Source organism: Branchiostoma floridae, chromosome 17 (genome assembly GCF_000003815.2).
Source record: "Branchiostoma floridae strain S238N-H82 chromosome 17, Bfl_VNyyK, whole genome shotgun sequence".
NCBI lineage: Eukaryota > Metazoa > Chordata > Leptocardii > Amphioxiformes > Branchiostomatidae > Branchiostoma > Branchiostoma floridae.
Window position 1 is genome coordinate 11343910 of NC_049995.1, and position 23689 is coordinate 11367598.

The following is a 23689-nucleotide window of genomic DNA, read 5'->3' on the forward strand; positions in this document are numbered from 1 at the left end:
AGCAATCTTTGCGATGGTAACAATTATGAGTCAAGTATTATTGTTTCTTTGCATATCCGGACAATATCTTGAACAAAGTTCAGTCAAAACACTCCACCCCAGCGGTGCAGTTTGGGATAGGTCCATATCCGGACAATATCATGAATAAAGTTCAGTCAAAACACTCCACCCCAGCGGTGCAGTTTGGGATAGGTCCATATCCGGACAATATCATGAATAAAGTTCAGTCAAAACACTCCACCCCAGCGGTGCAGTTTGGGATAGGTCCATATCCGGACAATATCTTGAACAAAGTTCAGTCAAAACACTCCACACCAGCGGTGCAGTTTGGGATAGGTCCATATCCGGACAATATCTTGAAAAAGTTCAGTCAAAACACTCCACACCAGCGGTGCAGTTTGGGATAGGTCCATATCCGGACAATATCATGACAAAAAGTCACTCATGATATTGAATACCAGCGTTGCTGTGTGGGAATGGCCCATATCCGGACAATATCACGAGGCAACTTTACTCGTAAAGCGGTTATGCAAGCTGTGCAAAGTGCCGAGCAGACCAGTACGTTGGCATGTCAACGGTGCGCCTACTGGGGCAGTCGTTGCAGATAACAGCCTACACCGCGCCACAGCGTTTGCTGCTGTGTACAACTTTGAAAGTGGTAAGTACATGATGCATTTATTCACAAAAAAAATGCACAATGCCATGTGTTTTCGTGAAACAGGCATGATGGATGACACTAACTTGCTTGGAACCATCTGGAGGAGTCCTTAGGTAACAAGACTATATTAGGAAGTCACATGATTTGACTAGACCAATAGTAGACCAGCTGGTGACAGCAGTTAGGTTTGAAACTAGATTTGAATCTCAGTTGCCGCTGCCGCTAGCCGCTACCGGACCAAGAAGTGAGTAGTGTAGCTCTCTAGTACATAGATTGTATATACATAGCAGTTACCGTTCTTAGTTCCGTATATGTCTGTCAGCAATGTCTGTTATCCCTTCCTAGTGTTTTGTGTATTTAATAATTAGTAGTGTGATCTCTTTGTAAAGATTATTGTATGATAGATCACTTCTCTTTCAGCTGGAACCCCCGCGTGACATCCCCGGCTTGTTTACAAATTGCCCGTTCCATAGTTAGTTAAATTCTCATATTATTTTGTGCTGTATGTGCCGTAAGTTAGGGCGTAACGGCTGCTTCTAAACTTTCCTGTCCTGTTGTTTTGGCTGGCTAAATCTTTAATAGAACCAAGGAGAAACTGTAATCTCCTCACTAGGACCAATGTGATTGTGTGCATATAAAATTCCATTCGTTCTCTGGGGGTCCTTATCTGTGCCATCTGTGTGGCCCGCGCCCTGTGATGATAGCCGACTCCAGATTCCTGCCTTTGTCCCCGTCTTGTCCTGCTGTGATTTTTATGGCCGTGTTGTTTGAATAATTTTACATGTACCGTTCATGGGTTCGGGGCTGTTACTAGCCGTTTTTTTCCCATTCCAGCCGCTGAGCCTCTGTTTGCCAATCGCCTGTCCTGCCATGCCGACGACCGAGGCCTACCTCCTGGTAACACTTACGGCAGTCTGTGCCTGGTGCCGTTGTATCCTGCCAGAACTGTTTCTACTCTGAAGACGGACGGTGCCTGGACTATGCAATGGAGCGGACTGTCCTCGAGACGTGCCGTCGATATTGCGGGGTCTTGCCAGAGCATCTTCCGTCGCCAATGATCGTCCACTACCACAAAGACGCAGAAGAGGGCGCCCCGGACGATGATTCCACAGTCAACACGATACGGACTTATAGAGGACTTGAAAATGGACTGTCGTACTGATTTCGTAATGACATTTTTATACTACGAATATTGATTGTATGGTTTATAACGTTAGACTTGTGTCGGATACTGTACATTTGATATTGTACATTTAAACTGATCAGTTTTGTTATGATGTTATTGACTTGGGCTTGATATTATTGGATCTGACAGTGAACTGTTTAACTTTGGCTTCATTCGAGCTTCACTTTTTGTGAAGACCAATGAGGTTGTAGTAAGCTAAAACTTCCTTGGTAAGACTAAGAGACAAATGCATATTGATTTGCCCCTTGACGTTAACATGATCTGTTCCTCCACATAATGTATTTGTTGTGATACTTGTGTCATCTGATTTATACAGGAAAGTCTTTGAAAAGCTTTCACAAAATGTAGCCTTACCGAGTTAGCATTTTCGGGGTTAAAACGGACAGGAAACGTTAAATATTAGGTATTTAGCATGATCGTAAAGTTACTGGATATTCTGAAATAATGTGTTGTATTGTTCCTATGATGTTTCAGTATATCTTAAGTTTATGCAACCTTTCCGGGGCGTAATAGCCCCGAACGCGCTCAGAAAATATGAAATATTCGGAACGTGTTTTGTCTCCAAAGAGTCCTAGAACGTTCCATTACTTGAAATCCGGATATGCGACATGATTATATGGTCCCATTCTTGACTCCTGAAATTATCCGGATTAATACGAAATATTCGGAACGTGATTTGTATCCAAAGAGTCCGAACACGTTCCATTACTGGAAATCCGGATATGAGACGTAATTATTTGGTCCCGTTCCGGACTTCTGAAATTATCCGGATATATACGAAATATTCGGAACGTGGTTTGTCTCCAAAGAGTCCGAAAACGTTCCGTTACTGGAAATCCGGATATGAGGCAGGAATTAAATGGTCCCGTTCCGGACTCCTGAAATTTTCCAAAAACGCAGGGGAGTCATGTCAGATTTCGTCCGGATATTGTCCGGATATATCCAGAAACGGTCCCGATCCGGATGTATACAAACATAGAAACGTCCGGAAATGACACCCTTTCGCACAGTGTATATGGATGACATCCATGTGCACATCAATTTTTTGTCTGTTAAAAAAAAGGTTATTCACCAAACTGAAATCATACATATGATGCAAAATAAGCAAATCTATGCTGCAACTTGCAAAAAGATATTGGGAATGGATACTAATGCCAAAGTCAATTCCAAAGTTAAAGTAGAAGATGTGAAAGAACGAAAATGAAGAATCTATTGTTTGGTATACAACATACTGTGATACGTCAATGAAGGAATAAGGCCCAGAGCAGTTACTCATCCAGGAATAAGCCAAAAAGCAGTTACTCAAACAACTGGATGTGATTTTGGAAACGGTCAGACATATCAGACATTCAGTGTTATACTGTGAGTTTACTGTGCATATACTGTGAGTTTAGTCATTTCTACATATGCTCAATCTTCCTGACCACGCAGATTGACGGCAAATTTTTGGCAAAACTTATTTTTATCGCATTCTTGCATCAGTTTTGAGATTACCAGAGGATGTCATCCATATAATCAAATCAACATGGTTTTACTGAGTGACAATAACATTGGCCAACGAGAGACTAGGTATGATCTGGGCCAGTTATAAAGAAATGGTCAAGAGAAATCTGTAAAAAAATTGATTCCGGACCTCACATTGGTTCAATTATGATTCTAGTCATGTTTTTATGAACAAGCCAGACATTACAGAGTGTGGGTTAGGTGAAGTTTGGATCACGGTCAAATAACTGCAGCTGCAGCCATGGCAAGGAAAGATTGGCTATCACATGACAGGCTAACCTCTATCAGAAATTCCATTATCAAATGATGGGGGCTGCATTTCAACTACGGCTACAACAATTTTTCTCTTTGCTTCTTGAACTTGAGTAAGACCTTAGCAAGACAACATCATGAAAGTATAAGACTGCAAGGAAAACGAAAATCTGATTTTTTTCCAACTGCGAGTGCCAAGGTACATTTTTGTGCTTATGTCTGTATTAATGAATTCTTTCCATTTTGGTGTTATTACTTTTTTTCTAAATCTGAGATTTCACAGTTATTATTGCACAATGGGTAACAGAGAGTAACAAGCTCCAACCTAACTGTAAAACCCTGACTTTTGGCTAACACTCAATGCAATCTTCAGTTGTTATCACAAATAGTATGTACTAATTCTATTTCATTAAGAAATTTCCTATAGGGATATCATATAAATAGAATAAACCTGTATAGCCTTGCTGTATTTACAGGACAATTCCAAGAAAAAGATTTAGGCCAATGCTGTAGCCAGATCTAATTTTAGCAATGTGATGGCCATTAAATGAGTGCTACAAAAGTTTCAGCACCAGGGACAGAGTCAATTATACCATTTCAGCTTAGAAGTGATGGTTAGAGTGGCAACTTTGAGCACCACTAAGGCTTAACCACCAGGAAATCAATAAGGAATCATAGTGCACTACTAAAGGGGCTGACAAACTGAGTTGGTGGCCTACAAACTTTGTATGTATCAGGCAGTGGCAAACTTAACCACACTTCACATCATGAAAAGGTTGCAATGACACTTTGAGCATTACTGTGCCAAATTCATTTCAATGGTTGGTGAAATTGTATCAACATGGAACAGAGACCTGAAAGGAAAAATTCAATTAATTCACTTTCTCAAACTTTCTATATCATGGTTTAGACCTTCCCCTTATTCTATATAAATTTTAAGTATGTGTTTAAGAGTTCAGCACTATTTCTTTTAAATCATAGAACAGATAAAATGAATTGACGTGGCCCTACTCCTCAAATTTTAGTGCTATCACCTACTTTTTAACCATATTATGGCCATATTGGTAAGAAATTAAAACCCCACTCACATCTAAGTGACAGAGCATCCATTTTTCAAGGGGTTGCAGCTACGCTAAGAACAATTACCTAGTAGACATACTATCCTTTCAAAAATTACCTAGAGCTTTTAAAAGCTAAAAGGTATCGTTTTAATTCCATTTCCATTACCACCCACTGAGCCATGCAAGTTCAGTCATTCTATGCTCATCCTTCTTTAAACCGGAAAATATACACGAATAACATGATTTTCATTTCTTATCTCCCGTGTGCCTGCCAAAGCCAGTGTTTTCAACACAGCAACTCCAAAAGGGCTCCTTTGGAAATTTGATAGGATGAGATCAAACTGAAAGCCCTATCCTTTTACCAGATGAATGAAGATATGAGATTTGTAAGGCATGGTTTAGAATACACATCAATGGCAATCTAGTCATGATCATCAGCTCAAACACTGTACTCTCATAAGCGTTTGTCAATGAAAGCTAGACATCCAGGTAATAAGAAACACCAAAAAGCAGTTCCTCAAGCAACTGAACATGACTTTGAAAACAATCAGATGTTAAATCTGTCTTCTTCCCCTTTTTGCATATTGATTTATAGTTCTACAACTAGATCTCTTTTGCATGTCAATTCACAGCTAGGTTTACAAACTCTCTCCAACAAGATCTCTCCAGTGTCACTGACGAAAGACACAGAATGGTTGTCTGAAATGTCTTCAACGTTTCCAAAATCATATCATTATCCAGTTGCTTGAGTAACTGCTTTTTTGGCATATATCGAAAGTGTTCACAGCCAGAACGTACATGTAATATAGACACGTTCCACCCAAGTGCTTTGAGACATAATATATGACCCAGTTGTAGCGTTCTCAATGTCACATCCTTGTCAGGTTAAGGACAAGTTGATGGAAGGATTCACTTTAAGCACACGCAGAGACCGACAATGATTTAAAAACAGTTTCGACCATGGTGCGTCAGCGAAGGCGATTAGACATCCGGGTCTTAAGAAGGGTACTTTGTACGCATATTTTTTTTTTTTTTGTCCGTTTAGGTAGCGTGCGTAGTCCAGTGGTTACCAGCCCTGCCTTTGGAACTACATTTTGTAGAAGCCGTGAGTTTGATTCTGGCTGTGTCACTCACCCGACATGCATGCTACCTTACGACAGGACATTAAGCCACGGTCCACTGTTGATTGTGAAGACTGTGACCACAAATGACCTAGTGGCATCCCTGGTCAAACAGAATTTCATGCCTGTCAGAGGATCTTCTCCCCAGTGTAAGGGTGTCTAGTGCATCCAATTTCTTGTTATTTTGAGAAAAGCGTGTCCAGATGACGCCATGACGCATGCCTGGCTAAAAGCCTGACTCATCATCATCATCCTATTATCATAATGCCAACGTTAACATCTAGAGATCTTGTACATATTCTATACTTCAAGATAGCAACAAGACCTCGCTGCATATACAAATCTGAAAAAGGAGGGACAAATACATGTAATATATGACAGTCTACAATTTTCCTTCAAAAATGCTTCCGTTAAAAATTCATAAATGAGTTCCCATAGGCAAATCTCTCGATATTTCTCTAAAAAATATTTTGTGACTAAGAGAATAAGATGCTAACACAACTCCTAGGACTGCTATCTTTTGAAAAAAGTTTTATCAACAAAGGCCTTCTTAGAAATGCCTTGGACACCTGGAGGTATGGAGTGTGCGTGTCATACATCCTGGATGCAGCATTTAGTACATCACTGTAAATACTTTTTTATTACTGTCTACCTTAAGGAATTATGAGGGTGATCCTGAGTTGACATTACAACATAACTTGATTAAAATCCAGTAGGATTTAACGTCATATAATCATCCATGTTGTTAATATGTCACAATAAATGTGATAGATTGCTGCACAATTGTTAACATGATGCAGTGAATATCAAGCATAAATTTTTCTGGTGATCTTACCCACTCATGTCATTACATATCACAAAAGAGTTCATTTGCAAAAGAATTCATTACAAATGTCCTCAAACAGGATATTTTCCATTTCAAATTTTTGAAAAGCAACAGCTACCGGGCAAAATGTCAGGAAATTCGCAAATTCTAATGAGCTAGCTCACCCTCTTCCAACTAAATGCTGTGACTCCTGAGCAAAATTTGATGAGTCTTTCATCAAATTTCATAGATTACGAATATCTTTCAAATTGAATTCCTGTCCTTTGAATCACACTTATATATATAACATTGCATATCGTATTCAAATCATAACATCAATGTCTAGACAAATCTAAGTTTAGTCTTTTAACGGTCACGTAGCAATTCCCATTTTAGTGGGAAGGTTTGATTTTTTTCATCCAAATTCCAAGAAACTCAAAGCCATATATGTATGAATATATATTTAGAAGATTTGATTATACCCATAGATGTGGCAACTCTCACCATGAATGCAAAAAAATGCAAATGCATAAAAGACTGCTATTTCAATACAAAAGATACTCAAACCAATGGTTTTCCCTGATTATGAGTAGCATTTTGAGAATTATTCTATATATTTCTATTTTGTATGTTGACTGTAGGAAGGTCACTGTACTTTTTGTTACAGCTTCTTTTGCTGTGAATAATGGTTACGACATGATGTTGACTTTGAGGGTGACAAAAATATTTTCCCTAAGTAGAATTTTCCCTAAGTAGAATTTTGAGGATTATACATTCTATATTTCTATTTTGTATGTTGACTGTAGAAAAGTCACTGTACTTTCATTGCATCAATACAGCTTCTCTTGCTGTAAAGCCTCTCTTGCTGTAAATAACCATTACAAGATGATATTGACTTTGGGGGTGACCTTGCATAAGTGATTAAAGTACAATATCGTCAGACACGTAGAGAAAGGGCAGTCGGGCGCGGGCTCACACAAACCGAAATCTTTGGGGAAATGAAATGAACGTCATCATGCAGATTACAGTCGGCAGATTTAAATCATTGCTATCAGTATGAATTAGAGACAGAGCTTGGTGGATTCAAGGATGTATGCATTAATGGCTTCAGTGGCATCAAAAGGCTAAGTTAGTGGACACGAGACTGAGAGGACACTGGTTCGATTCCTGTCATTCCTGTGTCCTTGGGAGTTGCACCTTAAGGTGGTATCTCACTGCACTTGGGGCACCGGTGCATCACTGCGGGGTTCATTCACTGTGGCACTGTTGTGTTATTTTTAACGATTTTTTTATGATGTAGGTATTGCGTAATATGTAAAAGTATGACTTAGAAGAGATGGCAAAATACGTTAGAAAATACGTTCTTCATCTCTGAGATTCACTGAGTAATCTTCCAAACCCCACAGTGACACACCGGTGCCCCTAGTGCAGTGAGATGCCACCTTTACACGACTTTCCTCACTCCACCCAGGTGTAAAAATGAGAGGTACTACCCGACCTACAAGGCAATAAAATGCTGTGGAAGGAGAGAAAAGGGCTCTATTTTCCAATAACGTACACATAGTGGGAAACAACCCACTGCCCATACAGACTCAAAAAGGCTAAGGGACCTACCATTTTTAATGTTACACTGCATATTCAAGCTACGGCAATATAACACACTGACATAACAAACTGTAAAAGCAGGATTCCCATTATGTAATTACCGACCAGTAGCTATTAATCTGTGGATAGTGCATAAGTAAGTTACATGATATTTATCATGAATAATAAATGTTTCTAATACCCATCCTGTACACGATTGTTCTTTTTGTTCACATCTATAAACACCAAAAATATCTTTAGATAATAGTATTCATAGAAATAACATTATCTCACAGTCTATTCTGTGCCCCAAAATATCCAGTTAAAACCATGGAAAGTCAGCTTCAGATGAATCAAATGGGAATTTCAAATACCATAACACAAAATGACTGAGACAAACCAAACAGTGGAATTATTATTCATATTTTGTAATGCATTCTTGTCGTGATTCCAACTGTCAACTCTATCATTTCATATGAAATGTCAAAATCTTAGAAGACATCTTAATATTTCTTATATTGCAATTAATCTTTCTTGCAGCGATCTTGAAACAAAGTCTTAGAAAGCACTATGTTTTTGCATCATCTTTAAAGTTACCATTATCTGGGATTGTCTTGAAGGGTGATAGCAATGAAAGTTTAGATTGAAAAATAAAACAAACAATCTCATCAGGTCTTACATATATGTGTTCTTTAAACCCAAGTATGTTTTTCTGTCTAGAAAGCAAAATGATCTAGATCAAAAGAGCACTGAAAAGCAGTTCCATTTCACTGCAATTGGCCACCTATAGAACAAAACTAAAATTAAAAAAAAAACGAAAACAGTTCCTTGGAGCATCAGGCTGTAACTGTCCACCAGACAACAAACTAACCTTTCCACCAGCGACAAAATTCAACGCTGCAAGGATGTATTCCTTGGTGACGAAGGTGATTGGTGGCAACATCGCTCCTCCAACTTAAAGTATCCCACAAGAAGAAGGTGTCAAAATCAAGACAGGGAGTTCGTCTTATCTTAAGACAGCTTTGGGACGGTAGTTCTTGAAGGTGCAAATGACAACACTAGCTTGCTGAAGGAGAGCCGGAAAATGTGGCCTTTCCTATGCAGGCCAGCACACAGGTCTGATGTAAAGAGATGGGAATGCTGTGATTGTCTAGAGGGGTTGCTCTAACATTGCTAATGCATACCCTCTACTATGTAATTCATGCCTTGCTCTTGGCAGGCAGCCAGCAGGATGTCAGCCCCACTTCCTGTCTAACTGCCATCTTATTACATATAATTTGAATTCAAACTGACCAATCAGGAGGCAGATGAACCTTCTAGAATGCTAGGAGCTGTGCTATGATTGGCTAGTCCAACAGGAGAAAATATTGTCATCATTGAGATCTCATGCAGTCGTGTCACGCAGGCTTAGACTACATGAGGGTTGTTGCTGTATATTTCTTGGAAGGTTAAAATCAACAGTGCAGGAAAAGGGAAATGTTATTACGATCATTGTCAGGAACAGTACCAGGAAGGGCAGGGTAACTTGCACAAATCACCATGATAAATATATGGGCAGAGATAAAAATAATGGGTTTTTGGACAAACAAATTTCAACAGGAATTTTAGTCACTATTTGAGATCCCAACCAAACCAAACCAGACATAACCAAACCAAACCAAACCAAACCAGACATAACCAAACCAAACCAGACCAAACAGAAGCTGGCGGCTAAGGATGCTCTGTTTTTTTCCCTGTCTCTTGGTTCAAATATTTTCCTCCCCACTCATTGTTTTGGAGCCTATGTTGTTAATTTTTGCTTTTAAAAAATCTGTAATTTTAAGCATACCTAAATACAGTTTAATCAGTTTCATGTTATGAAGCCCAGATTTTTGTCCAGCCTAAGAAAATTTCATCCCAGGATGGAGCAAGGGTTCTGGAGAGAGCCCTGCTTTCAAGAGAAAATGTAAACAATGGGAAACGTTTCCACAGACTGAGCATTAATATTGTGCTTATGTTTCATAAAATGTAAGGGAAAAGAGATTCTACCACAAATCAATTTGAAAAGAAAATTTCTGAGCAGTTGTTAACAATGTTGAAAAACAAGCTACAGATACAGAATAACACAAAAACTTGTGGCAAAGGAAATATATGGACCCTTATTCATACTCATACTGTAAAAAAAATTCAATAAACACATTAATTTCTCAAAATGATCAGGTTGACAGTTTCTCTCTCACCCTTCCCGTCAACTAAATACCAATTAGAAGAAAAAAATCTATAGTACCTAAACTTGAATTCTGAGTGTGTTCCAAGAAATCTCTCACATGTTGAGTTTATTACTTCCCACCCAAGTGTCAGGATGCTATCATTATGATACCAATTTCCAATACTTCAGAATGGTATGGCAGACCTTTCATGTCCAAACAGTCAATCTGGCAACGTCAGGGGTGTCCAAGTCTATTGAATAAGAGCTCAGCCCATCTTCTGTTAGCAATTTCTCTTCATTCTAGGAAGCAAAAATCACCGTTCACTCTGTGAAAGAGCCTTAAAAGGAACCACATTTCTTGGCTACTTCTCAGGGGCTGTTAAAGGCAACCTAAGCAAAATTAGCAAGGGTTGTAAAACTTCAATCATCAATTTTTGTGGCACTTTTTACTAATAAGATGAAGCAAGTCTCTTTTCTATTCCATACCAACATTCAAGGAGCAAATATTTGATGCCGCAATTGACACGAGGACGCTATGATGATACGAAGCCAAATTTTTGTGGGTTACAATATTTATGGAATCCTAGCGTGGCTTGTTTTTAACGGCTGTATGAAATATAACTAAATGTAAATGTGGGAATACAAAATGTATAGTGCAGTAGATATCAATTTTATACAGATTTCTTCATCCAGAATATTTCCACTTTTAACACTCTAATATTGCTTAATGAAAAGCAGCCAGTACTCTTTTTTGAGATTTGCATGCATAAAGGGCTCAATGAAACAGAAAGGAAGAACATAGTGGAAAAGAGAGTAGTCAATTTTCTATTTCCTCTATAATATTGCAAGCAAAGACGACTTGCAAAGAACAAAGAAGTGAAACGCCCTTTCATAATAACAACACTGATATTGCCAAGCAACTACCGCCTTCAGGCACAAATTAAGTTTCTTCAAAAGGGACAAGAGTCTGCTAACATCCTGCCAAATATGGTCTCTACAGCCTTTAGGCTAAGTTCTTAGGAGCAATTACTGACTGAGGAAGAGCTAGCTGAGGAGGAAGCAGAGAGGTTGCTTTTTCAGCGCAAATGACAGGAAAGCCACAGAAGAGGGAAATGATGTTTCGTCGTAATTTCACTCTTTTTCTTGCTCAGAAGAGAAATGATGAATGATTTTTTTTCTCATCTCACCACAAATGACAGGAAAGCCACATAAGAGGGAAATGATGTTTTTTTAATAATTCTATTGTCTATATATCTGTCTATAAGAGATTATAATAATGAACAATTTTCTTCTTCTTCTCAAGTCACCACAAATAGTCTCACCTGCTGAAGGAAACAGAGAGGTTGATTTTTCACAAAGGTGACAGGAAAGCCATAGAAGAGGGAAATGATGTTTTGTCATGATTTTATTCTCTATTTCTTCTTCAGAAGAGAAATAATGAATGATTTTCTTCTTTTTTTTAAAACTCACCACAACTACACTTTCCTGGTGGTTGCTTATTAGCGCAACTGACAGGAAACCCATTAGCAGCAAATAATGTTGCATCATGATTTTTTCTATTACTTTTTAAGAAGAGAAATAATTAATGATCTTCTTATTCCTTCATCCCATAATTAAGATTTTAATAAGGAATTAAGATGACAAACTTTCTAGCACAAATGATAGGATACCCTCAGAAGAAATGACACTTCCTTTGATTTACTAGGAAAAACAACGAATGGCCTTCGTTTTCAATTCACCACATTTCAACTTTTCTTGTACGAAACATCGCATAGGATATTTGATATCATCTTGTTCTGGGCCTAAATTGAATCTGATATCTTACGTGAACTAAAGAATCACTGGCAAACAGTATCAATAATTAACAAAATTTGTGCAAAGGAAACTGCCCTAGGCCTAAATTGCAGTCCTTTGATGCTTCACTTTTATAGAATCAAATGCTAAGAAAAAACAAGAGTTCTGGGAACACAAACCTTCATGCGGGCAAAAGCATTTGACATCTTCTACATGAAAACTAACAATATCTTTAAAACCTGTTTCCATTCATATCCAGGTATTTTTTATCATAACACTCGGCAAAAAACAAAGGCAGCATTCTAACCTCTTCCTAGATCCACCCTGTAAAAAGTAACCAACAGCTGTTTTGATTTCTGGACCATACTACCGTCAAGATGGGGGTGACAAGTCATTCAATAATATTAAATCACCTGAAAATACTGCTATGGTGCTCAAAATCACTGTGCATCATTGAGACATCAATAACTACAAATATGTTAGAATACAAAACAAATCCATCCGGAGAATATTGAGATATTCCAGCAACCACAGTATACCTTTCAGTGAACCTACTTCTCGGAGGTAAAATCGTGACCAGTATGACTGACAACAGTATAATACCCTTTTCTGATTCTAATCTGTAGCAATTCTGACTGAAAAATGACAACTAGAATAAGGCTGCTTGCAGACCAAGCAAAAATAAGTTGCCACTGTTCATATGCCTGGGATATTAGTGTGGATTAAGATTTAATCTATCACTGAAATTGAAATTTAGGTGTCGCGTCTTTCTCATAAATCTAATGCAATATGCACAAAGATAAATTTAGAATCTATGATGTAGCATGAATGTTTAGAATGCACTTGAAAGTACCCTCCAACACTACAAAAATTTGCATCTGGTGGTTTATTTGTGTCTTTATTTTCTCACAACAAAATTCAGAAAAAACTATTCATAACACAAACCCTGTCTCTATGAAATAGAAGCCTTAGGGTGTTTAAACGGTATAGAATCAATCTTCCACATACATCAAAGCTCTGTCTTCTAGAATATGAAGTTAAAGAATACAAGTTTTGCCAAAGATTTTTCCATAGGCTTCCTTGGTTTGATGGAACAGTGATTACATTGCCTTTGCTAAAATCCTATTGGTAATCTTTGTAAAACATATACAGTCCTCCTGTCTGCAGACTGACTGCAAAGTAGTCTAAATCATTATCCTCAACTATTAGAACAACCTTAGGTCGCAATTTGTGGCTAAAAGTCAATTCCTTCATGTCTTAACTTATTGATCTTTTTTTCCGGCAGACCTTACCAATTACAGCACAGGACAGAATAGTAGAAACCTAATCTACATGCAGAATTGGAAACAAATCTAGCCATGAAGATAAGATCAAGAGAAGATCTTATTCTGTTATTAACTGTAATTTTTAAACCAACCAATCAGAAGCCTTTATCATGGAGATTTGAATTCAAATCCAGCAGTAGGAAGATAAGGCAATGACCTTTCCACAGCTGAATGACCTTACCTCCATGTTAAGACTGAGTATCAGGGTTCCCAATATCGTTGCCCTTAACGAAGACGTGACCAGGGTGACAAGGAAAGAATAAACAGTCTTTCTAGAATCATTGCTTTGCTCTGTAATTCATTTTCAAGTCTTATTGAAGCAGCCACATCCTTCCAACCCACATCTTTTCAACACAAACTCCCTATAAACTCTATAATTTGCGACTGCCAAATCTTTCATTCTGAAATAAGTCTATGTTTCGTTTGTATCTAGTTGAGTTTCTAAGATGACCGTGATCAAGTGTTCAGAAAGATAGGAACATGTATTACAAATAATTTCTGTAATTTTCTTCCCATACAATAGGTTATTGGGAAGACACATGGATGTACATTTTTTTGTATATGTACATGTATTCCAAAGCTATGGATGTTACTGGTTATAATAGTTACTTTTTTTTACCAACAATGGTGTGAGAGAAAAGACATTACAGGCTCCCTTTTTAACATGAAGTGTTACAAAAATTGCACCCCGCTAAAATCTTATCAAGCATCTCAATTTCTCTGATATTATAAAATTATCTATATCATAAAGAGTTTAATGAAAGATCAGCCATATGTAAGATAAAAACCAGCGCACATCCGTTAGAGATAGAAAGGGGCCGCTATAAACAGCTCCCTGTCCACGAGAGATTGTGTATATATTGCCAAATGAATGCAGTGGAAAATGAAACACATTTTATCAGTCAGTGTACCCACTATGAAACCGAAAGAAACACATTATTTCAAACAGTTGTCACTATTTCACCAAGCTTTTACCACCTAAGTGATCACCAAAAGACTATATTTCTACTTAAAGCACAAAAGCCCACCATCATACAGAACGTGGGACAGTTCATTAACCACTGCCTTCAAAGAAGAAGTCAAACCCGACAATAGTATCCATAGTATCATGCAGTTGACTAGACACTAGTTTTATGTATTATTGTCATAGATAGACTAATAGACTAATAGATAGACTACTTCTCTTAGTTCTTGAGACTGTACATGCAATTAGCTTAGTTCTTGAGACTGTTTATGCAATTAGCCCTTGGGCATGATGTTGCAAATAAAACATTGTTTAAAATGTTTTTGTTAATGACAAAAACTGATGGAAAGATGTTATATCACATTTGGAAAACTTTAATAACAACACCAACACTTTCAGCACCCTGGAGAGGACCATCAGGTTTCTTTATGGGTCTCCTAAGATCCATACAAACAACAGGAAGAAAATGACAATGTCTATGGTCGATGGGGCATACACGTCCCTGGCAATATCCCTAAATCTCTTGTATGGCTTTATGACTTGATTCGGTATGGATCTTGTCCCTTTAAGTAGGCCGTATGGATGGCAGATCCATCGCTCTCTTGGAAAATATGGGAGTTCACGAGTGCAGCAAACTTGTTATTTGCTTAGATAGCATTGTGTTCCTTAAATTGCTAGGTTTTGATATATGGTTATTAAAGGTACTTAAAAAAGGGAATTTTTCTCATATTCAAGATATTAAGAGATTTCCTAGATCATAGTATGTTCCATAATTAATTTGTACACTTCAAAATGTGCAGACCTAGGTTTAGACACATGGGCCTTAGGCCACACCAATTTAATTTCTTGGTTCACGGATTCGCTCGCTCCTATTTTTTGGAAAAAAAAATAAAAATAAAAATTACCATTCAGCAAATTTTCACCATTACTGAAACCATTTACCAACTTTCTGGTGTAGCAAATTGGCCTTAATATTATAAGCTCCTTAAAGTGTGGGTACAGGTGCTGTTACTGTACAATAATAGTGTTTTTGTACTTTTTTCAAGCTGAAAACTTTTTTTCTTTATGTTTTGGATTAGCCGTTACCTTTACCCCAACCATTTTACAATTTTTATTTTTATTTTTATTTCGCCCTTTCGCTCCATATTTTTTATGAAAAAATCCGTGAACCAAGAAATTAAATTGGTGTGGCCTTAGCGTTAATTAAATACCTCAGAAAGTAGTCTATCTATGACAAACAAAAGATCTGGTAGATTTGAGCAAATTCAATACATAGAATCTGAACAACATAGACCTAGGTTTTAATCAGGGGCCTAAGAGGTGCTTATATTGGTGAAATACTGAGGAATTGTCATATCCCAGAAATTCAAAATATTCATTATAATTTTCATAACTGATTTGTACAATCTAACTAAAAAGACCTGGGTTTAGATGAAGGAACCTGAATGGCACTTACTAAAAACTGCTGAGAAATTCTCCAAGTCAAGAACAGCAAGAGATTTATTAGATCCAAGTGTGAGATTTATTAGATCCAAGTGTGAGATTATTAGATCCAAGTCTGTTCCATACACATAACTGATGTACAATCTAAAGTGTACATTCCTAGGTTTAGATAAATGGACCTGAGAGGCACCTGTAAGAAATCCAGCTATCTGCAAAAAGCAACAAAAAGATTTAAGGAGCGTGTTTCATAAATAATTTGTGCAACCTATACAGTACAAACCCCTGGTTTATAGATAAATGGAATGGGTTTTAGAGGTATTTAACAATCTGAAAACAGCTTGAGACTTTTTATATCCAAGTGTGTTTCATAAAAAATATATTAAGTCACAGAGATCTGGGTTTATTTGCCACTATAAACCTGCTGCTGGTAGATTTTTTTCTCTCCCAAAAAACAGCATGGGATTTATAAGGACAGGTTGCCTCAGGGAACCTCGGATGAAGAGCGTTGGAAGCTCAGCACGCTCCATCCGGTCTCCATGACGATACGGAAACACCACCTGAGGGAGATTGTGAAAAACATAGCCTGCTTCCTCCCTGTCAATCTATAGCTTCCAGTCGGTAATACCTGAGCAAAACAGGCAGCTGGGCATGCGTCATCGTCACCATGGCAACTGTCCAGAAGAGCAATGAACCTTCTCAGTCAAGTGTAAAATGGGTTTGGGAAATGACACCCTCTAGGTTGAGATGAAGCGGAGTACAAGGACCTCCAGACTAAAGTGCATCTCAATCCGTCTTGTCCGTGGGGGTCATCTGTCTTTCGACTTGTCTTACATTTTTCAAAACACAGAAGCAGTATCAAATCATAGTTCTCAAACATCAAGTGGCGTGCAGAATTCTTTCCTTTGTAACTTTGTCACAAAGTGAAACGTGGCTATTTTGACCAAATGATAAAGTTCAAGATAGTATCAATCCTCAACAGGGAAGGATGCTTACGCATCAACTTTCTGCTGGCTCTTAGGACCTAGCCTGCAAACCCCAGTGAGGCAACAATAGCTCCTGTACTCACTAGGAACTGGAGCTAATTAACTTGTTTGCATACAACCTTGTCTTGACTTGATCTTCTCATTAACAAATCAATTCAGAGTTTTGGCTCAAAAGCTGGTAAAACCAAATGTTGGTCCAGTCACTGACAAAGACAGCAGAAGTTGTGAGGAATGTCTGTCACCAAATCTAAATCCAGTCACTTGATCAACTGTTACCTAGCGTATCTTATTGGATGTCAATCCTTCATTGACGTATCATATACAATTATAGTTCATTCACCTGAAATGCCATGCAAATCAATCTTCTTTGCATCAGCTCTTGAACTAAGCCTAAATACTACTGCAAAGTCAAACATTGCCATTTTCCTAGAGGAGTAAAATTCCCACATCAGGTATGTTATGTACAAGACAAAGCACCTCTTAAAATTTTCAAGCCAGGAAAATCCATACAAATCCAACACAACCATCAGTTTTCTTCCTTTGACACAACTTTCAAGAAACAAAACTTCATCTTAGCACGGCCAAGTCTGCTATTTCCATTATTCCAATAGTCTTTCCCAGTTTGCATCCCAGAAGTCTATCCAATTTTGAGGTTGAAAACGAAAACACATCCCCGCACCATCCACCTCTCCTCTACTCAGACATTGCGGCACCGCTGCGTTTCCTTGATGTATCCACCCACTCTTCTGTATAATAAACTTGGCTCACGTAGCCATACATAATGTTTGAAGACTGCTTATACGAAAGGCTGTGTAGGTAAGATAACACAAAACTGTCAGTATACGAAATTTGTGATAAACTGAATGTTTAACTGATGGATTCAAAACGTCTTGTCAGAATGGCAGCATATAGATAAATACTTGTTTCTGTTTGCTGTTTTGGTACCTAAAATTTCCCTTTACTTCTTTGCCTCATCCTGTGTATCTGCAGCAAAGATGTCTAAAAATTCATCATACATAAAAAAAGCGCTGCTTGCAAATTACTGTAACTGAACTGCAAATTCAGTTGCCTATATGTGCATTGCACTTTGTTCATGTCCAAGGGGCTATCAACCACTCAAAACATCATAACCTTAGGATGTATATATATATATATATATATATATATATATATATATATATATATATATATATATATATATGTCTAGAACACTAGATATCGAAACCATAAATTTCACTGCAGAACCTTAAAAAGCTGCTAGGAGGCCCTTTGTTGAACTTGACCTTTTTTTCACATGACCCCTACCAAGGTACCAAATATCATAAGCTAGGATTTATCCACAAATTTATGAGTGCTGCTGTCAACAAAGACACAGACAAAAAATACAGAAACATGAAACATATTGCCAATACAAACATAACCTTCCTGGTGAAGGTAAAGTATAAATTCTGACATCTGCATTTTTATTGAATCAATACAATTCAAGCCTTTGTTGTTTTAACAGCAAGCCATTTCCGCTGTTATAGCATCGAGCCATCTGATGAATCTATCATACTTTCAAACTTCTCTACCCCCCCCCCCCCCAATCCATCTTCCAGTTGACAAGTTAACCATTACTGTGGTATCTACAGCTAATCTTTCAGGGTATCTTTCCACAGAGCTATTCATCAACTGTCAGGAAAATCTCGCAGGCAGCCCGTCAAACTGCGTACCTTTCACCACGTATGGGCCATGTTGATTTGATTACATGGATGACATCTGCGCGGGCATCAATTTTTGACCGTTTCAACAAGGCCTAACGCGCGCAGATAACGTAGACCTGGACAAATATACTGAAGGACGTAGAAGTGATTCACAAAACTATTACATCGATTATAAAAACAGCAACTGAAAAAAAAAACAGTGTGCATCATCGTGCAACTGCGCGCAGAAGACATGCCAAACTACATTGTACATGCGAATGCGGCAAAAAGAAACATACAGATGCGAACACTCATCACATTGCACAAAAACAATACTCTGTCACTGGAGGCTACCCTCCGGTCACATAGTAAACAATTTTTGAAGCACACTGTAAATCGTACAAACCAGCTGTAAAGCAAGCACTTGAATGCCATAAATCTGAATTGTCAAAATGGATACTAATGAAGAATGCCAATGTAAATTTGAATGTCAAAGAAGATGTGAATTAACAAAAAATGAAAATCTCACTATTGTTTGGTATACCTCACTCAGTGTGTTTAGTCATTTGTTCAACCTTTCTAACTACTTAGATTTCATACTAATGGCAATTTTTTTGAATGCACAAAAATGATAATCTAATGTCATCCGTATTATCAAATCAACATGGCCTCAGGTGGAAAGGTAGGCTTGTGGATAGGGTTGTTTACTTGAAAATTTGGGGTCCAAATCCCGATGAAGCCACAGTGCTATGTCCTAGGGAAAGCACTTAACACCTATTTCCTCACGCAACTCCAGTGAAAATGAGTGCAAAGCTTCAGTCATGGATATCCTCTCAGACGACACGTAAAGCCAGAGTAATGCTCATAAAGTACGCATAAATTATGTGTGATAACAGCAGAGCTTGGAATGACTATCTTGAACATTATAACAACAAAGGTATCAAATAAAATAGATTGCATTTAACCAAACAAGATGCTTTCCACTTTGTTATACTGATCACTTTCAGCAGACTCAATCAACTCCTCATTCAAACAAACAGACAAAACCTGAAGTACATGCATACACCAACACAATTCTTACATACAGGCATTTTTGAGCTTGTACAATTGTCTGCAACATAGACATCACTCACTAATAGATAGACAAGATAGACATAAATCACACATTTAACCCATTTCCCTTCAAATATCTATTTTCTTCAATCAGTAGACTTAAGGCCCTTCATTCAAACAAATTTGCTCCCAAGTTAAATAGTCTGGCAACCATTCCCAAGTAAACATTTGGCTGTTATATCATGACTCTTATAGCATTTTCATTTCAAACAGCAAACCTATTAAATGATGTCACTGCTTATCATTATGGAAAACTATTAAATGATGTCACTTCCTTATTATTATGCGAACCAAAATTGCAGCCCCCATGGAATCCTTCTGACCAATAGAGGTTTTGCTATTGCAAACCTGTAATAAGATAAGTTCCAGGCTAGAATATTGACACAGTATAATGGCCATTTCAAAAATACATTTTGCACCTTTAAAAAAATTCCACTTACCATGCCCAGGAACTCGTGGTCGCCAGCCTTGCTGTAGTCCCAGATGGTGACCTCAAGGGCGCGACCTGTGAACTCTGAACTCTTCACATCCAAGTAGTGGAAGGTCTGGTTCCATGTTGGCTCGTTTGTCTTTTGCATGATTTTTGATCTTCTTTTACTTCTCTCACTGCAAAGAAATGATGCAGATTTTAGAGCATTAACAACAAACAACAACAGCAAGGTATATCGCAAATACCAAATAACGGAAAAAAATATATTGGATTTGACTATCTATCAAAAATCCTGAATTGGACTTTCAATCTTAAAATTGTCTTCATCTCATTTACATATTGATGACTTAAAACATTTGTTTTAATACTTATTTGACCACAAATTCTGTTCAATCTTGTTAACAAAACATGTGGATGCTACCTGAAACATGTAACCATGTCCAAAATCTATCCAGATGTTTGGGTAACTGTTGCCTTGTGTATCTTAGTACCTGGACATCTAGCATTCATCCACACAAGGATTTTCCTAAACATGGGAACAAGGGCGCTGCGCCCTCATGCCCTGGCCATGTGCCCCCTTACCCTTGGGGAGCAGATCCTCTGGCAAGCGTCAAATTCTGACTGACCAGGGATCACATGTGGCCAGTGGTCAACTGTGTCCTGTCTGATAGTAATTTTGGCCCCTACAATGTAGGAAGCCATAGAATGCTCCATTTTAACTTGCTCCAAATTATCAGAAACTCCACGCCCTTGTAGGGAGAACCCTATCTCTGCCACTTGGCGGTGATGCTAAATTTGCTGTGCTGCATCTTGCAATTTTTTTCTTCAAAAAAACCTGATCCACGTATCATTGAATCAATTAGCGATATGTTTTTGCTCAATAAACCATTACACATTACACAATTAACAGTGCAGAAACTCACCTTCTATCGGGCAACAGATGCAGCTTGAAATACGGGTTCCTTGCCCTCCCGTTCTCCTTATATGGAAGATCTACTGCTGTGAGTACGGTGACAGAAAGTTGTAGCCCTCTTTGGTCATACGAAAGTTTCAACTGGAAAAAAAAATTCACAACAACATTAACATCAAATGACTTAGTACAATTGACATACAGTCAAACCTGTATATGAAGACCACTCAAGGGACCCAGCAAAAGTGGTCTTCATACATAGGTGGTCTTTATACAGAAAAAAAAAAACATGGCGGCAGTAAAGAAAGGAACTGACAAGTCTTCAATTCAATCAAGTTCAACAGACTTTATTATCCATGTCTTTACTACTTTAATATCTGTGTGCTGTTGCGGAGAAATGTATAAAAGCCTGCACGTGAGAAGTACCGTATTTCTTTCATATATCATAAGAATGATTTGAAAAAGAAAAACGGTGGCAATCGTCCGGCTATAATTTGCAGCGTGTTGGCATAATTTTTTCTCATACTCACGGTGGCCCTTGTGACAAACGAAATATTCTATAGCTGAGGTTTCACGCGGCTGCACGCCGGCAAATCGTGCACATCTACGAACATTTTTACCCAAAACATAATCGTTATTGATCTGAAAATGTTGCAGGCTTCTTCTTTGCGGGAGTTTTGTTTTTGTGTGACCAGAAAAAAAATGCGACATTATTTTCTTTTCTGTCGGCACATTTACGGCTGCATCGAAACCCAAAATTACGTCAGAGACACCGTAAATTCACATATAAACGCGTGTTTCCACGGAAAGTTCTTTGGATTATGCATTTTGTAACTAGGATGGTACAATGTAATCGTGGAAAATAGCGTTCTTTTGCGTTTCAAAATGTAACTCTTTGAAACAAAATGGCGGCGGAGCTAGCAGCAAGCCAGCAAAATTCCCATGATGCACCGCTCCAACCAATCAGAGCGCGATTTTGCTGGGGATTCCCCGGCATTATGTATTCAGTTGTTGTTGTTTTGGTGGCTTCAACCAATCAGAGGTGCGTATTTCCGACCTGCAGACGCCACGATTCTAACCGCGCTCTACAAAAATACGTATTTCCCGGGAAGTACAGCGGGCCACGATGTTTTATTAAGACAGAAAATGCATTTTTTAAAGTTTATGTTCAAAAAGCCTGGAAAATGACCAAGAATAGCTATCGTAAATACTACGCTATTTGTAGTAACAAGGAGGTTAGAAATCTGATTTTTACCTCCTTGGGAGGGGGGCATAGCGGTAAATAATTTGTGTCAATTACGCTCATTTTTCGCCGTGAACATTAAAGTAGCGTGACAAAATCACATGCCGCGGTCGTTTTGGCAGTGTTAAGGTAACGTGCGGTCGCCTTTAGTGGTGGTCGGGGTCGCGATGGACAGTGGTCGTCATATACAGAAATCTTAATGCTTACGTCTATGGGAAAATTCAAGGGACCGCTTTTCGGCGGTGGTAGTGGACAGTGGGTCGCTATACACAGGTGGTCGGTAGACCAGGTTTGACTGTACATTACATAAAATACCAACAAAGTACAAAATTGATCTGGTTAAAAAAACACTGCATGGCATCATTTGCAAAGGGTTAATCATTTCAAGATATAGGAGCAATACTTTTTTGTTTAAAGTTTATAGCAGTTAGGTTACAGGGTAAGAATAGCAATGTTCCAGACTAATTCAGAAGAGACATCTAGCACGAATAAATATAACTGCAGCCACTCCAATCACTTTGAATCTGTGGTACAAAAGAGACGTCTTGCAGGAGGTTGTGAACTGCAGATTTATTTTTGAGCACATTTCATTCTGCAACCTCCCCACTGGTAGCACAGTGGTACAGTCTGATAGCATAATTGTTGTGGAAAAGGCTACAGCTATTTTGATGCATTATAGAGAGAGAACAACAAAGGTCCATACTGTTTCAGAGGAGACATGATCTAGTAGAAAGAATACAACCACAGTCACTACAACCACTTTTACTCTGTGGCTCAAAAGAGACACCTTGCAAGAGGTTCTGAACTGCAGCTTTATCTGTATATTCATTTTGAGCACATCTCATTCTGCAATTTCCCCAATTTTAGTAAAGTGGTACATTCCAATAACAAAAATGTACATGGATGGACAATACCAAATGAAGAAAAAGGGGTGTTCACCTGAAGTTTAGGATGATGTCTTGAACCAGGACTGCCAGGGGAAGTGATCATCACTGAAGGTCTCTTCTTCTTTGTGTCATCATCTGGTAATTTTTGAGATTCGCTAGAACCTGGAAGACAGACATACAGAAATAAGAAAATAGAGATGGTGGGATGGCTTTATACAACTTATGATCCACTGCTCACAAAGTCATTTTCTATCTGCATGATGTAGCATTACACAGACATTAATTCTGGATATTATACCAACACAGACGAACTTTCAAGAAACCATGGCCAGGATATTTCCTACACCCCAGAATAGGCATTTGTTTCTTAGAATATTACACCTATTTTTGTAAGTTTAAAACGACCAGTTTAACAATAAAAATTAACAATATTGCCTTCAAAACAATGAGTGACAAAATTTAAGCATGAGACAGCCATGCAAGAATCAAAGATGTCAGGTCCAGTTGCTACCAAAATCTAATCTTTTTTCCAAAATTAGATGTTATCTTGCATGGAG

At 38.1% G+C, this 23689-nt stretch overlaps 1 protein-coding gene across 5 annotated transcripts in view; it reads right to left on the minus strand.

Moving 5' to 3' along the window:
* Positions 1-23689, minus strand: part of LOC118404830 (regulating synaptic membrane exocytosis protein 2-like) — a 186015-nt gene that overhangs the window by 55337 nt on the left and 106989 nt on the right. For all 5 annotated transcript variants that reach the window (XM_035804193.1, XM_035804195.1, XM_035804194.1 and 2 more), the window contains exons 10-12: positions 23185-23294; positions 21016-21146; positions 20103-20268 (exon numbers count right to left, since the gene is read on the minus strand). In XM_035804193.1, the coding sequence (XP_035660086.1) occupies positions 20103-20268; positions 21016-21146; positions 23185-23294 (407 nt within the window). The remainder of the gene's footprint in view (positions 1-20102; positions 20269-21015; positions 21147-23184; positions 23295-23689) is intronic.